At 38.0% G+C, this 14,715-nt stretch overlaps 1 protein-coding gene across 4 annotated transcripts in view; it reads right to left on the bottom strand.

Annotated features, from left to right (window-relative positions):
- The window catches only part of LOC139727535 (beta-arrestin-1-like), a 200,712-nt gene that overhangs the window by 11,246 nt on the left and 174,751 nt on the right, over window positions 1-14,715 (bottom strand). For all 4 annotated transcript variants that reach the window (XM_071638509.1, XM_071638512.1, XM_071638510.1 and 1 more), the window contains exons 3-8: window positions 10,034-10,094; window positions 8,845-9,086; window positions 6,086-6,185; window positions 4,938-5,101; window positions 3,514-3,671; window positions 2,402-2,554 (exon numbers count right to left, since the gene is read on the bottom strand). In XM_071638509.1, coding sequence (XP_071494610.1) covers window positions 2,402-2,554; window positions 3,514-3,671; window positions 4,938-5,101; window positions 6,086-6,185; window positions 8,845-9,086; window positions 10,034-10,094 — 878 coding nt within the window. The remainder of the gene's footprint in view (window positions 1-2,401; window positions 2,555-3,513; window positions 3,672-4,937; window positions 5,102-6,085; window positions 6,186-8,844; window positions 9,087-10,033; window positions 10,095-14,715) is intronic.

Below are 14,715 nucleotides of genomic sequence, written 5' to 3'. Positions count from 1 at the left end.
CCCCTCCCCAAATAATAACAATGATAATAATAATAATAATAATAATAATAATAATAATAATAATAATAATAATAATAATAATAATAATAATAATAATAATAATAATAATAATAAGGATAATGATAATAATAACATAATGATAACTATAATAGGAGCAATAATTGTAGGCCTAATATTGATTATGATAATGTACAGTCTGAAGCAGATGTAGTTCTATATGATATATCAAGCCAAGTTTTGGTGATCAAAAACAAAAAGGAGGGAGCAAAATTATGAAGACGAAAATATCTTATTTTTCTCTCATAACGTGGGGAAAAGAAACATGAAAAAAAAAACACAAAACAAACCGAGGCCTTGAGACCAGCCGTGGATTCCCGCGGGTGCCCGCGTGGATGCAAGAGCAGGGGGTAATCAAAGTCATTGTGTTTCTTCCCGTTTCGACGGGAACAACCTGTGGGCAGAACTTTCGGGGAATCTCATTTGCGTTTTTGGTAATTTTTCCCTGAATGTTTTTGTTTTTTGCCCTGCGGAGGTGGAAATGTGTGTGTGCGTGAGGGGGTGGGGGGAGGGGTGAGGGGCAACAAGACAACTGTTGGACTTCAACGGGTGCAAATAACCCCTCGAAACTCAAGTTCTATAATAAAAGCAAGTAGTGGCGGGAATGATCCCTACCAATGGACCGGATCGCCAGGCATATACTACAAAAATGTATTATAAAATTTCTGGGAAGGGTGGTCATTTAGAAGACAGCACAATTAACGAAAGAATGAGAAGACTTTTCTTTTTATTTCTTCAATAAAAATGTGCAAAATCGTATTATGAGAAAAAAAAAAAAAAAACCCTCAGACCCGTGGATTTCCACGGGTGCTGCTAGTGCATCAATATTAGCGGAACACATCAGTGAAAGTTTGGGGAGAATCGGACAATCCGTTCAAAAGTTATGAATTTCTAAAGTATCTGTGCAGTCACTGCCGGATGAGAAGACTAACAGTGTATGATGTCACATACCTAAACGATATAAGAAAAATATAAAGAAAATTTCACAAAATTGTCCTTTTTTTAAAAAAGTGTATATTTCCTCGACATGTCACTGACAGATGTTAAGGGCAAAATTCTTCCCCTTGCTTTCTGAAAGTGGGAAGTCAAGTGTCCTTTTCTTATGCAAGAAAAGTAAAAATATGTTGATTTTTGCTTTATATTTTCTTTACCAGTATATCGTTGCACACATGTGACATCACAAGCCGTAGTAGTGTTCTTATCCAGCAGTGACTGCGCATAAATTTCAAAAATTCATAACTTTTGAATGGATTGTCTGATTGTCCTCAAACTCTCACTGATGTGTTCTACTAATATTGCTGCATTCACTCAATCCACACGTCTACGAAGGTGGACTTGTCCTTTAACAGTACTGACTTTTCCCCTGCATACAACAGTCACGCAATGCCTTTAGTGACCCCGCAGCAAAGTGAATGCTCACAACATGTCTGACACAAAAATCAATTAGACTGGTCGGAAACAGGCAAAGCACATGAACTGAAGTCAACAGCAGAGTGAAAAAAAAGAGTAAAAAAATCCTCACACATTTAATCAAATTTGTCAATGGGGCAAAATTTTCCAGGGAGCAGTCGAGGGATCTCGAGGCAGAAAACACTGCAACCCTCCCACCTGCTAAATTGGTAATTTGATTAATTCTTCTTCTTTTCTTTTCTTTTTTTAAATTTGCACTGCTTCTGCTCTTGTATTGCATCTCCATGGTGTACAAAACGAGGAAAACAGGAAAGCTAAATGAACTCTATAAATAGATGTTTTTGCTGCGGCTGCCATTACTAAAGATCATTCGTTCAATCTGCATTTATAAAAAAACAGAATGTAAGAGAGAAAGGAACCTGCTTGTAACCTGAATCTGTCACCTAATTCTTACCAAGCAGCAAATGCTGCCAACTGAACAGAAGAGAAGTAATACTAGATCTCGGAACAAATGAACTTTGGACGGAAGAATTGCAAGCACACAAACAAGCAGATGGAAATCTCATTCATTTTTTTTTCCAGCTCTGTGGATGTGCTGTAAAACCAGAAACAGCCACGGCATGAAATTTTCGCAAATTGGCACCGACATCCTTTTTAACCTGTTGAGGACTGACTGATTTAGCTACAACACACATTTCCCCATAGACACCTGCCCGAGTATACTCAGGACTCGTCCTCAACGGGTTGACACCATGAAACTTTTGTGAATTGTCACTTGCATTCAATGCATTGTGCAGACAAAACCTTTTGCATGCATTTTACTTTTTTAGCTAATCCTGGCTCCTCGCGAAATTCGTGACAGTTTCATGCACATGAAAATCTCTGGTTTTACAGCAATGCTAAGTGAAAGTCATCTAAAAGTTAGATTCCTTACAGTGTGGACGAGGCCAGGTTTGTGTCCTCGTGCTTCAGCTTGCCGTCCAGCGCCAGGCCCCGCTTGTCTCGATTGTCGTCCAGCAGCGGTGTGACCGAGAACACTTTGGTCAGCTTCTGGCTCGGTTTGAGCGGCAGCCCGGAGCCGGGATCTCTGCGAAAGCAGATCCAGAGAGTAAAGATTAGAGAACAATGTACCTATGTTTGGTTTATCAATGAAATTGAAATGTTGCAATGGCTGCATTTAACTTCAACTAAACTCAAGCCTTCCGGGGCAGTAGAACAATGGGTAGTACCAGGCATAACGGTGCACCACATATTCTTTCTTGGGTAAGTATGTACCCCTTCTCGATGTTTCTCCATTCTCTTGAAAACGGCTAGAACATGCTTGCCCAAAACGTCTAAAGTGGGTGGGCTCTTTTCAGGGTCACATGCTTACCCAAGAAAGAATATGTGGTGCACCATTAAGCCTCCTACCACCCATCCGGTAATTTTTCCAAAGAATATCATTCTATCATTCAACAACAAATCTGTACAACACATTTTTTTTTTCTGTGATGAAAGTCATAATTACCAATTGTTTGTGCAGCATACTGCAGTACTGTCTTTGCTAGTTTAGATTGAGAGTGACACATAAATCCATAGAGTCTGAGTACATTAATTCAGATTTTCATTATATAATTATGATGAGAAAGCACTCAGATAATTTTCTTTTTGTCTCTCAGCTGGCATATAACGAAAAAATGAAACAGTCTCAACTGACTTTATGTACAAAAGGGATTGAAGGTTTTATATATCCTGAAAAGACATATAACTAAAAACTGCATCAAACTTTTCATTTTTTTAAAATAAACTAAGGATGGACAAGCCCCTGATAACAAGGGGGATAGGTCCCTTTTGACTCTCTACAGGCAGATGACCCCAACATAGTGCATAGAAAGTCTTCTAGATTATTGTGCACCATATAAATACAAACAACTGTTATAATCATCATCATCATCATTATTGTCATCATCATCATCATCATCATCATCATCATCATCATCATCAACATTATCGTCATCTCAGCTTGCAGCAATGACAGGACCAGCACAAATACAAGGAAGAACTCACTCCGTCTCAAATACTGCCACCGGGCATTTATACTGGGCGGTGGAGAAGAGGCAGATGTCTGCGTACTGGCGGACCGACACCCTGATCTTCTTCACTGTTCTGTTGGAATTGTTGGAGATGGTGACATTAACGTCGATGCTCTCCCCATGGTAGTACATCTAGGAGGAAAAATGAAAGACAATAGGTAGAGACGGATAGTTTGTGAGATATCACTGCCTATCTTTATTTGAGGGAAATATTTGAAGGTAGAATGAAGAAACCGAAAAATCTCTCAATCATCTAAAAATGGAACTTTAATGAATAACACAAACTTCCACTTGGTGTGTGTATCAATATACAGCTTTAAGGACAGTTTTCATGTATACTGTTAAATCAGAAACTTTTGTGAGAATAAAATGCACATGAACGTTCTTGTCTACATGTCGCACTGAATGCCAATGGCAATTCGGGAGAGTTTCATGCTGAGTTAAAGGTCGTCAGCTCCAATTCGCAAAAGTTTTGTGCCGTGAATGTTTCTGGTATTAATGTAACATGCATAGACAAAGCCTATGCCAGCATTTCACACCAACAACCAAACAGAGACCAACTTTTTTGCTACTAGCAATCAGTCAAACATTTTTCATCTTCTCTTCACTTGCAGAAGTTTCTCCCCCACACAAAAAAAAAATCCTTGTGATTCTATTCATACACATGTATGTGACAGTAATATAGGCAATGACATGCAAGTTTGACGCCTGTGAATTTAAACACCAAGTGATATACAACACTTCAACATAAGGTAAACAACGACTGGTTTGAGGTAAATTGAATACTGTAAAAGTGGATACTTTGCGCAAGTAATTTTTCGCACTCTGTTGGGTACATTGAATTTTGAGTGTTTTTAATTCCATGAAATCAAGACATTACATAGTGAGTAACAAGCAAAAATATTTGCTTGCTTTTATTTTTGCACTAGTTTCTGGACGCATGAAATAGTGGCAAAAAGCACATCCAAAACTTTTCCTTCTATGTGGAGTTTTGTGATATTCAATGGGAATTTTGAAATTGTTGCAGCTTATAAAAAGCATGATTAAATCCCACAGGATCAAAGGAAAGACTAAATCATGACTGTGAAGTGTGAATGATGTCTTATGCCAGGCATCCATATTCAACGGGGCTAACCACAGCAACTCAACATGCCCTAGGCTTTCCTGACATGGCTACAATTACTATGATTGATTACAGAGAAATATGAGTTATGAAAGCTTGAAAATAGTAAAATAAATGTGAATTATTATTCATATATCTATTGAATTTATAAAATTATCGGGAAGAAGCAGCTATGGTTTATGACAAAGTTCATATTTATAGAATTTATAAGTTGTCAGGATGAAGTGGCTATAGTTTAAAACAAAGTTCATATGCACAAAAGACAGGTTTCCAACCTCTTTGTCCAGGGTGGCTTCTAGGTGGAGCTGTCCGGGGCTCATGACAAAGTCCTTCGTCGCCTCAGCACCCGGCTGTGGACCCGGAACGTCGGGGGCGTACGTCACTTTTCGAATCGCCAGTCGGACCGAGTTCCTCTTGTGGGGCTTCTCATCCATGGTTTCTACGCGGCGAGGGGGCAAGAACAAAAGAATGCACCGAAATATTTAAAATCAGTGACAAGTCTACGGACACAGCTACACAATTTGTAACTTGTACATCAATCTATGCAAACTGTGATTAACAAATCATATTAGGCATAATCTACATGATTTGTTGACAAGCATGACATGATATTTACTGCAAATACTTTGATGAAAGACATGCACTTTCTACAACTGTGATCTCACGAACAAGTATACCATATCACCTAGCATCCTATTAAATGCTGCAGCCTGATCGTTTTCGTCTTTCCATTTCATATCTATGACATAATTTTGAGGCATAAATGCATAAATGCATGAATGTACTAAAGGCTTCATTCGCATGACTTTACAAGAATGATGAAACACTCAGCCGCTTTGGACACACTTTGTACTATTTTGTAAGTCAAAGCATCAGAGATCAAAATGGGAAGTTTACACAACAAAAGTCTCGTTCATTGTTATGCCTCTTTCAATTGTACCACACATACATCAGCATGGAGAGGTGGTAGTATGCATACACAGAATAAGTTACAAGTATTATGCATATGCCACTGAATGCTATACCTGAATTTCTCTATCAAAAAGAGTATGGATGGCACACATCAGAAAGGGTGAAAATCGAGAAGAGCAGTAAAATTTTCAGAGAAAAAAAAGATGTCCTTTGACAAATCCTTTGTCTCATTCTATTTCATACATTGGGATCTTTCCTCGATTTGAAATGTGGCATTTTTTCTCTTATTCTCCTGGCAGGAGCCATGGAAATCATCTCTCGCAACAACCAAGCTGAGCTCTTGTATCAGTGACGTTTGAGAAGAAGAAGGTTAGGGTGAAACCCTATCACCCATGGCCATATTACTTTGCATGGCGCGGTGCGCCAGGAAAGCGGGCCACCCCGAGCCTCAGTTGACAACCGCACAAAAGAGGACAGGGCTTGGATTCTCCCTCGCGAGGGCGATACGTACCCGCCACATACGTCTTGAGTTCGTAGTCGACGCCGCACGGCTTCCCCGTATCGCCCGGGGCGGGCTGAAGTGTGACGGAGGACGGGGAATTGATCGGCAACTGTCAGCAGGAACAAAAAGGACACAAACAAACAAAGTGAGATGAGGTGACACGCTCACTCGATTTCACAAAATTTTCGAAGTATCGTGTCCCAGAAATATTCAGGCTGTAGCTCTCTCTTGCAAAGCTAGAATAATCAAATTTATGAATTCTGGCATCAAGTTGTTTCTTTTGCAACTGACTGACAAATTGCCTTTCATTGACATAAATAAGCACAGACTATTTAGTGTTTGAGTGGTAGCCATTGTTTGGTTCAAGTCCATCCCAAGTATGTATGCCCATGACTTTGTGTCCTGGCTACTACTAAAACCTCTGAATAATCTGTGCTTATCTAAGTCTATGAAGGGCAATTTGTCAATCAGATGCAATAAAAAATAATCCATGAATTCATTAATTTGCATAGATACAATATGCAGTACCTGCTGCTATATAGGATAACTATACTACCATAAAGACATAAAATGAAAAAAAAAAAGCATTTTGAATTTTGTAAAATTATTATGCCTTGAAATGTAAATAAAGGAATTTAGTAATGAGGAGATCTTTGGTTTGAGTCCAACCCATATACCTGCATGCACGCATGTATGCATATCATTTTTTATAACCATAGCTACTACTAAGACATCTAATAATTGGCACCCTTAGTAATTATTTACGTCGATGAAGGGCAATTTGTCAATCAGTTGCAATAAAGCCCAACTCATTTTGGCACAATTTTCATTTGAAGACGGCACACGATATTAGCCTTTATGAAGTTTTAGATTAATCTGTTGTCTGGTGCAACATCAAACTGAAGTAATTATTAAACTCACTCAATGAAGTACTTTACTCTTAACATGCCACATTAAAATCCACTCAATAAAGTATTTAAAGGGATGGTATAGATCTGGTTGAGATGGGGATTCACATTTTAACATTTTGCAAGATAATCAGAAACTGCTGATATGAAATATGAAAGAGCATACAATTCTCAGAGGAATTCAAAGTTTATGTCAAGAAAATTGGTTCTGAAATGGCTGAGATACAAAAAAAAATGTTCAAAAATAAAGTAAAACAAAGAAGTCCTAATAAAGGTGATTTCTTCCTTTTATTAGGACCTTTTTTGTTCTAGGATATATTGTATCTTATCAAAACCAATTTTCATCATATAAACTTTCAATCCCTCTTAAAATTGTATGCTCTTTGATATTTCATTAAAAAAAAAGGATTTCTAATTATCTCGCAAAAAGTTAAAATCTGAATCCCCATCTCAACCAAAACGATACCATCCCTTTAACCATTTATACGTTGAACCCACTCAGCTGGGCCAACTATGTGGCCGACTGGTCTTGTTCACTCAAACACGCGTGGAAATTTTCCCCTGTGTTTATAAACTACCAGTAGTCAGAATGAGCCTTGCGCAAGAGGAAGTTACAAGTAGGTTAATAGACCAACACTTATCTACAGACAGCTTGCAAAGTTTGCTTTGAGTACAGTTTGTGAGCAAACTATCAGCAGGTGTCACAAATCCTACTCATTATTTTTTCCAGTCATTGCACTATAATGAAAATGTGGTCTTCTTTATCCAGGGTAGCCTCTTTAGTGTTGCCAATGTTCTACCTGGGGGCCCTGTCATAATATTACCCTGGTGTTGCCAGGATAGCTGGTTCCCACACACAATGGATCAATACATCCAATTTGATTTACAACCCGTTGAGGACGGGCTGATTTTGCTACAACACACATTTCCCATAGACACTTGCCCGAGAATCAGTATACTCGGGACTCGTCCTCAACGGGTTAAAATGCTTGTTGAGCAAAGCCTTTCTGTCATCCCTTTCACTGTCTGTACCCCTTTTCTGTGCACAATACCGTTATAATGATCTGGCATGTGACATTTTATTAGCTTGCTTGAGGCCCCTTCTACATGTTTTTCAAGCTTAATCACTTACGATGGTGGTCTTCTGCATTCAATTATTTGTTATTTAGTGAAAAATACAACATATTTCATTGCATGTTTCTGTTTATGTATAATGCTCAATACCGTTGCTTTAGTATGTGCGTCTATTTGTGTAATTTTATATTGTTGTTTTAAATCTCTGCACCTGCTATTCTTTGTCTTTGTGCTTGCGAAATATGTATTCAATTTATATTTGATTGAATGCAGAAATGAATCAAATCAAATCAGATCAAATTAAATTAGTTTGCTTTTGTAATAACCTAGTGACTGGCTGACGATACATCATGCAGAGACTTCAACCCCAAGCACCTTCTGATCTTGAGATTCTCCCGCCTGAAACCCCTAGCAAACGAGAGACCAGTGTGATCAGCGAAAAACATGGGATTGTGCTTGAAGCAGCCTAAAATTATGCTAAATTGCCATGAAATTATGCCACACCCTGTCAAAAAAAAAGGTCCTTTTTGCTACAAATTATCTTGCCCGATCGGCTGACAAGCAAAAAACCAATGAAAAAAGAATTGAATTGTGGTGCCCAATCACATTATGGTTCCCAGTTCCTTTGGATATATGAAAATTTAATTCCAGGTTTTAAAAAGGTGTTTGGGCAGGAGAAAGATCATTTCAAGCGGGAGAATGGAAGATTTTGCCAAAAATTGGCGTTCGGCAGGATATCTCCCGTCGAAAGCGGGAGAGTTGGGAGAGTCTCTGATCATGCCGTACCTCAAAGTAGAAGGGGTAGGCATTTGGGCCCAGTTTCTTGATCAGCCGTTCCTGGAGTCTGGTGAGGGGCCGCTGCTCTGCGGTGGGCTTGGGGTAGACCTGGAGAGAGGCAAGGTACAGGTCCTTCCTGAAGGTCAGACCGAGGACGTCCAGGTCTTCTCGGCCATAGCGGAAGGCGGCCAGGACGTGGGCAAACACCTTGCGCTCCTTCAGGTATTCTGGGTCCACCAACACCACCCCATCTGCAGACAAAAAGAGTGGTCAAATCATGATAAATAGTGGCCAATTTGAGAGAAATACAGGGTCTTTACTCTTAAAAAATGTCTGTCAACTAAAGCAAAAATTGGTGACAAATTAAGCATTTAAAGGCATAATTTACCATTTGCAGATGAAACAAAAACTCAGCATTAGTGCTTTAAAATAGTCCTAAAATGTGAATTAGGGATAGAAACAACCACTGTAAAAATTTAAATCGGTATGATCAATGTTAAGTATTGTTAAATACACAAAATGTGAACAATAGTTATAATAAAACTGTTTCACGACTTACCGTAAAACGAGGAATGTTTGCGTGCATTTTAATTTCGTGAATTTCGCGAGCGCCAAGATTCGCGAAATTAAAATGCACACGAAAGTTCTTGTCTACACTATATGCATTGAATGCCAGCGGCAGTTCGTGAAAATTTCATGCCGCAAAAAAGACCATCAGCTCCAATTCGCGAAAAATTCATGCCGCGAATATATCATGTTTTACAGTAACTGTCTACAGTTATGGTTTAGTGAGAAAAATAGTGATATCCCATTATACTTTAGGCTTTATCACAAAATCCTTACATGGTAGGATGTTTTATGATACGACTGACCTACACATATGCATTAAATGTGATAACTTGAAACATTTTTAATTCACCGCTCCCAATGGTAAACAATACCTTTAATCTTCAAAATGTCTGCCACCTAAAGAAAGTATTAGTGACAAATTAAGCATTTAAGAGGCTTTTGAAATTCTGCAAGTGAAACACACAAGCATAGATATTGAAAAAAAAAGAACAGACTCTAGTGAAAGAAAACTCTTACTCCATCTAGAGCACTAGCTGTCTAATGAAAAGCCGAAAAATAAAAGTATGAATTATTACAATTTTTCCTAATCTTTGTTCTCCAATGAGTTCCATGCCCTCATGCCACTCACCTATGGGGTCTATGTGTGTCTGGTGGTCCACAAAGTCCCTCTTTCCCAGATACGTTGTGATCTATGCATGAACAAGTCAAAGGAAGTTGTTAACAGTTAGATTGAAATAACAATGGTGATGATGATGATAACAATAGTAGTAGTATCAGTAATGACAATGATAATGATAATAATAATAATAATAACAACAATAACAATAACAACAACAAAAACAACAATAATAATAATAACAACAACAACAATGATAACAATAATAATAATAATAATAATAATAATAATAGTGTAAGAATGCAATTATGTAATATCATTTCCAGACCCAGTGTTAAAGTAATACTCCAAAAAGCAGCAGTGCTTGGGACAGCAAGAATCCGCAGAAAAGTGTCAGACGAAGTCTAAAGGTTCTAGGATGGAACTTGATGTGATGTTGATCTCAAAGAGATGTCTCGTGATGACAGAGACAATAACAATGATACTAATAATATAGTGGTAGTAGTAGTGGTAGTAGTAGATATAGTAGAAGTAGTAGTAGTAGTAGTAGTAGCAGTAGTAATAGTAGTAGTAGTAGTAGTAGTAGTAGTAGTAGTAGTAGTAGTAGTAGTGGTAGTGGTGGTGGTAGTAGTAGTAGCAGCAGCAGTAGTAGTAGTGGTAGTAGTAGCAGTAGTAATAGTAGTAGTAGTAGTAGTGGTAGTGGTAGAGGTAGTAGTAGTGGTAGTAGTATTAGAAGTAGTAGCAGTAGTGGTAGTAGTAGTAGTAGTAGTGGTAGTAGTAGTAGTAGTAGTAGTGGTACAATCATGTAGAAGTAGTAGTAGTAGTAGTAGTAGTAGTAGTAGTAGTGGTAGTAGTAGTAGTAGTAGTAGTGGTACAATCATGTAGTAGTAGTAGTAGTAGTAGTAGTAGTAGTAGTGGTACAATCATGTAGTAGTAATAGTAGCATCAGTTGTTGTTGTAATCATCATCATCATCGTCACAATCACAACAATAGACTATTTCTTTGAGAGAGTGCCTTTCTAACACAACATATCATGACGTTAAAAATCAAAATGATAAAAAATGGTTACTGATTTAACATAAAGCAGCATGTACAACATTATGTTACACAGCTTTGCATCCTAGTACTTGTTTTTAAAGGCATGCTGTTTGCCTGTGGATGTATCTAGGAAACACTCCACACCTTTCTTCCTTCCTCTTTCAGAGCAATCTGAATAGAAGGTCATCACGCGCCCAACATGTTGGCTAGGTTTCCACAAAAGTGGCTTCATGATCAGGGCCCTGTTTCATAAAAGCTGTTCATAAAGTTACGAACAACTTACGAGTGACTGGTGATCAGTTCTGATGTGCTATACTTATCAGAATTTCCATAATTCAGCACAAGAACTAATCACCAGTCGCTCGTAAGTTGTTCGTAACTTTACAAACAGCTTTATGAAACACCCCCCAGATATCCGTAGATAGAAATTCATGTCATGAAATTTCTTGCACACTACATTTTTAAAGAAAAGCCAACATTCTCAGAGGCTTCTTTGGGTCAGGGTCTCCTCTTACTCAGTATCAGTCCTGTTTGTGTATTGGTTTTGAAAAGGCTGAGATAAATACGACCAAATAAAATGAGGAATGTTTGTATGCATTTTAATTCTGCAAATTTCGCGAGAGCCAAGATTCGTAAAATTAACATTCATGTGAAAGTTTTTTGACTACACTATATGCATTATATGTTCCAGGCAACTTGCAACAATTTCACGCCGGCCAGTGAAACAGGCCGTTGGCTCCAATTCGCGAAAATTTCTGAAATTCATGCCGTGAAAATATTGTGTTTTACCATAGTTTTACTCTGCTTTTGGATATCTCAGCCATTTCAAAACCCATTTTGATCAAATACACATTTTAATTGTTCTTAGAAGTACAATGTATATGATATGCTCTTTAAAATTTCATATAGATGAATTCCAACCCTCTTGCAAAAAGTTAAAACCTGAATCCCCATCTCAACAGAAACTATACCACTCCTTTAATACCCTGGGCATCTAGGATTCTCCTCTGTGCATCATAAACACGGAGTATGTAGGTATGTTCAGGGTAGGTAGGCGTCTACAATGATTATGCTTGCATATCAATCTAGCATGCACACAAGTGCACTTTTAATTACAGGTCATGAGTTACTATCCTATTTGGCGTTCCATTTCACAAGCTTTCAAGATGACAAATACCGAACACCTTTTTCGACACATGCTTAAATTGATGTTGTCATAAACTGGTTCGAATTTCATACCAGCAGCAAACACCAAACAAACAGACAAACAGACGCCATACGGACAGAGAGTCCAGTCCTACCATGCATTGTAATTGGTCTCTAACATACGGGTACACTCCTAGGAATGCCACCTCTTTCACACTCTGGGATATTGTCTACTACATTTCATGGACATTTAACATTCTTTTAAAAAATTATGACTTCTGGACAATTTTGTGAGTGGTGGAAATGCAGGATTCAGAAACTGCAATGACTGGATGAGAAATAAATATTATCAATTTTCAAGACAAAGGTATAGCAGTTTCCAACCTTAAAGACAATATGTGCAACACCTGACAGAAAAAAACTAGAAATGTCGCTATGGCGACTGATGCCTCCGCCATAATACATGATTCTCCCAATAGTTGTACAGTATAATGTCTCCACAATGTGTGACGAGAGTTTCACATAACTGGCAAAATATTGATATGACAGGTTTGTCAGAAATATCTTGAATGTTCACTTTCCTCAAACTGGGTTTGCTATAATTGTCTAAGAGTGCAGGTACACATATTTGGGGAATTGATGATTTTTACCTGACTTCTGATTGACCCTGTTATAAGTTTATGCATTGAGTAATTTTCAAGGTATGAAGAAAGAGTGTAATTACGGTACAAAATAGATTTTTTTTTTCATTTAAATCTGACCTTTGACCCTTAACCTTTGACCTTTGACCTTCTGGCTTGAAATTTCCCAGAGAATCTCCATTAGGTAATACATGTATACTGTATAAGTTTTAAAACTAATAATGCAAGCATTGTATATACTAGTATATGAGGGAAACAGTAAAATTTTGAGGAGTTAACCTTGACCTTTGACCCCTGACTATTGACCCATGACCCCTAAATTCCCTAGATAATCCCTGCCAGTCAGTACATGCATATGTACCTAGTTCCATGAAGATACATTGAACCATTTGCGAGAAAAGTGAGATTGCCACATTTTCACCTAACCTTTGACCTTTTGACCTTTGACCTTACGACATGAAACTCTCTCTGGAGAATCTTTACACAGTAGTACATGTCTACACTAAGTTTCAATACAATACCTTCGGGCATTGCATAGATATGGGGGAAATAGCAATATTTTTAGCATTTGACCTTGACCTTTTGACCTTTGACCTCTTGCCAATGTCACTAAAATCTCCTCAACTAATTTCCCCATCATACATCATCCTTGGACCAAGTTTGGTGAAAGCTGTTTCATCCAGTTTTGAGTTATCACGTAAACAGATAAATTTTAGGATTTGACCTTGATCTTTGACCTTTGACCTCTGTCCGATTTCACAAACAAACTAATCATGTAATTGTCCCATCATACATCATCCTCGGACAAAGTTTGGTGAAATTTGCTCGATCCAGTCTTGAGTTATCGCGTAAACGGATACAATTTCATGATTTGACCTTGACCTCTGACCTTTGACCTTTGACCCTTGACCCTTGACCGATTTCACCCAAAATCTTATCAAGTAATTGCCCTATCATACTTTATACTTGAACCAAGTTTAGTAAAATTCCAGTCAATATTTCTCAAGTTATCGCGTAAACGAATGCGGACGGACGTACGGAGGGACGTACGTACAGACGTACGGATGTACAGACGTACGGACGGACGGACAACCCGAAAACATAATGCCTCAGGCACCACTTCGTGGCGGAGGCATAAAAACCCATATCTGTGGTACAACATAAATGTTGGGAGAGTTACTACAGGTTACAGTATAACTATCACTGATTTACCAGATAGAGCATTCCATTTAGGCCTCTTCGATAACTATCATATCCATGTGACTATAACCTCATGATATATCAAACTCTCTTGTTGGGCATGCCAATGCCATTGAGCACAAGAATTAATTGCCAAAAGATATGAGTATTAATGGTAATTTTAATCATAACTAGAATTATCACTGAAGGTGATTAATACCCCCGCCCCTAGTGTTGCTTTATGGTATGTGATGTCATGAGGGCAATGACATTAATACCAAGTTTGTGCACTTGTCGAATTGGAACAGAATAATTTTAGTTTACTGTACAATCACAGAGTTGACACTGACTGAGTTCCACAAGGTTTGGGTAAAAAGTGTGGTTATATAATGAACAAATAAAGGGGAATTAAAGGGCCATTCCAGACAATTTATACGATTTCCAATCAGTTACTATGCCAGTAGCTTTTCGTGCTCAACCGAGAAAGATAATTGCGCAAGATTTAAATTCCGCAGAATCAAGACATCACAAAGTGGTACATATAGTAATAAAAAATACTCATGTGCTTCTTTTTTTTTGCGCTACTTTCTAGTCATGCAAAAATATGCGAAAATTTCCACACCACAAAAATGTCCACTTCCACAGTAGTTCATAAACTGATAGTGCCACGTACAGATTTGTGGAATTTA

This window comes from Diadema antillarum, unplaced genomic scaffold, assembly GCF_040938485.1.
Source record: "Diadema antillarum isolate AM-2024a unplaced genomic scaffold, OU_Dant_1.0 seq00000135_RagTag, whole genome shotgun sequence".
NCBI classification, from domain to species: domain Eukaryota; kingdom Metazoa; phylum Echinodermata; class Echinoidea; order Diadematoida; family Diadematidae; genus Diadema; species Diadema antillarum.
The sequence above is the reverse complement of the archived record's forward strand: the minus strand, read 5'-3'. Positions and strand labels throughout refer to the sequence as shown.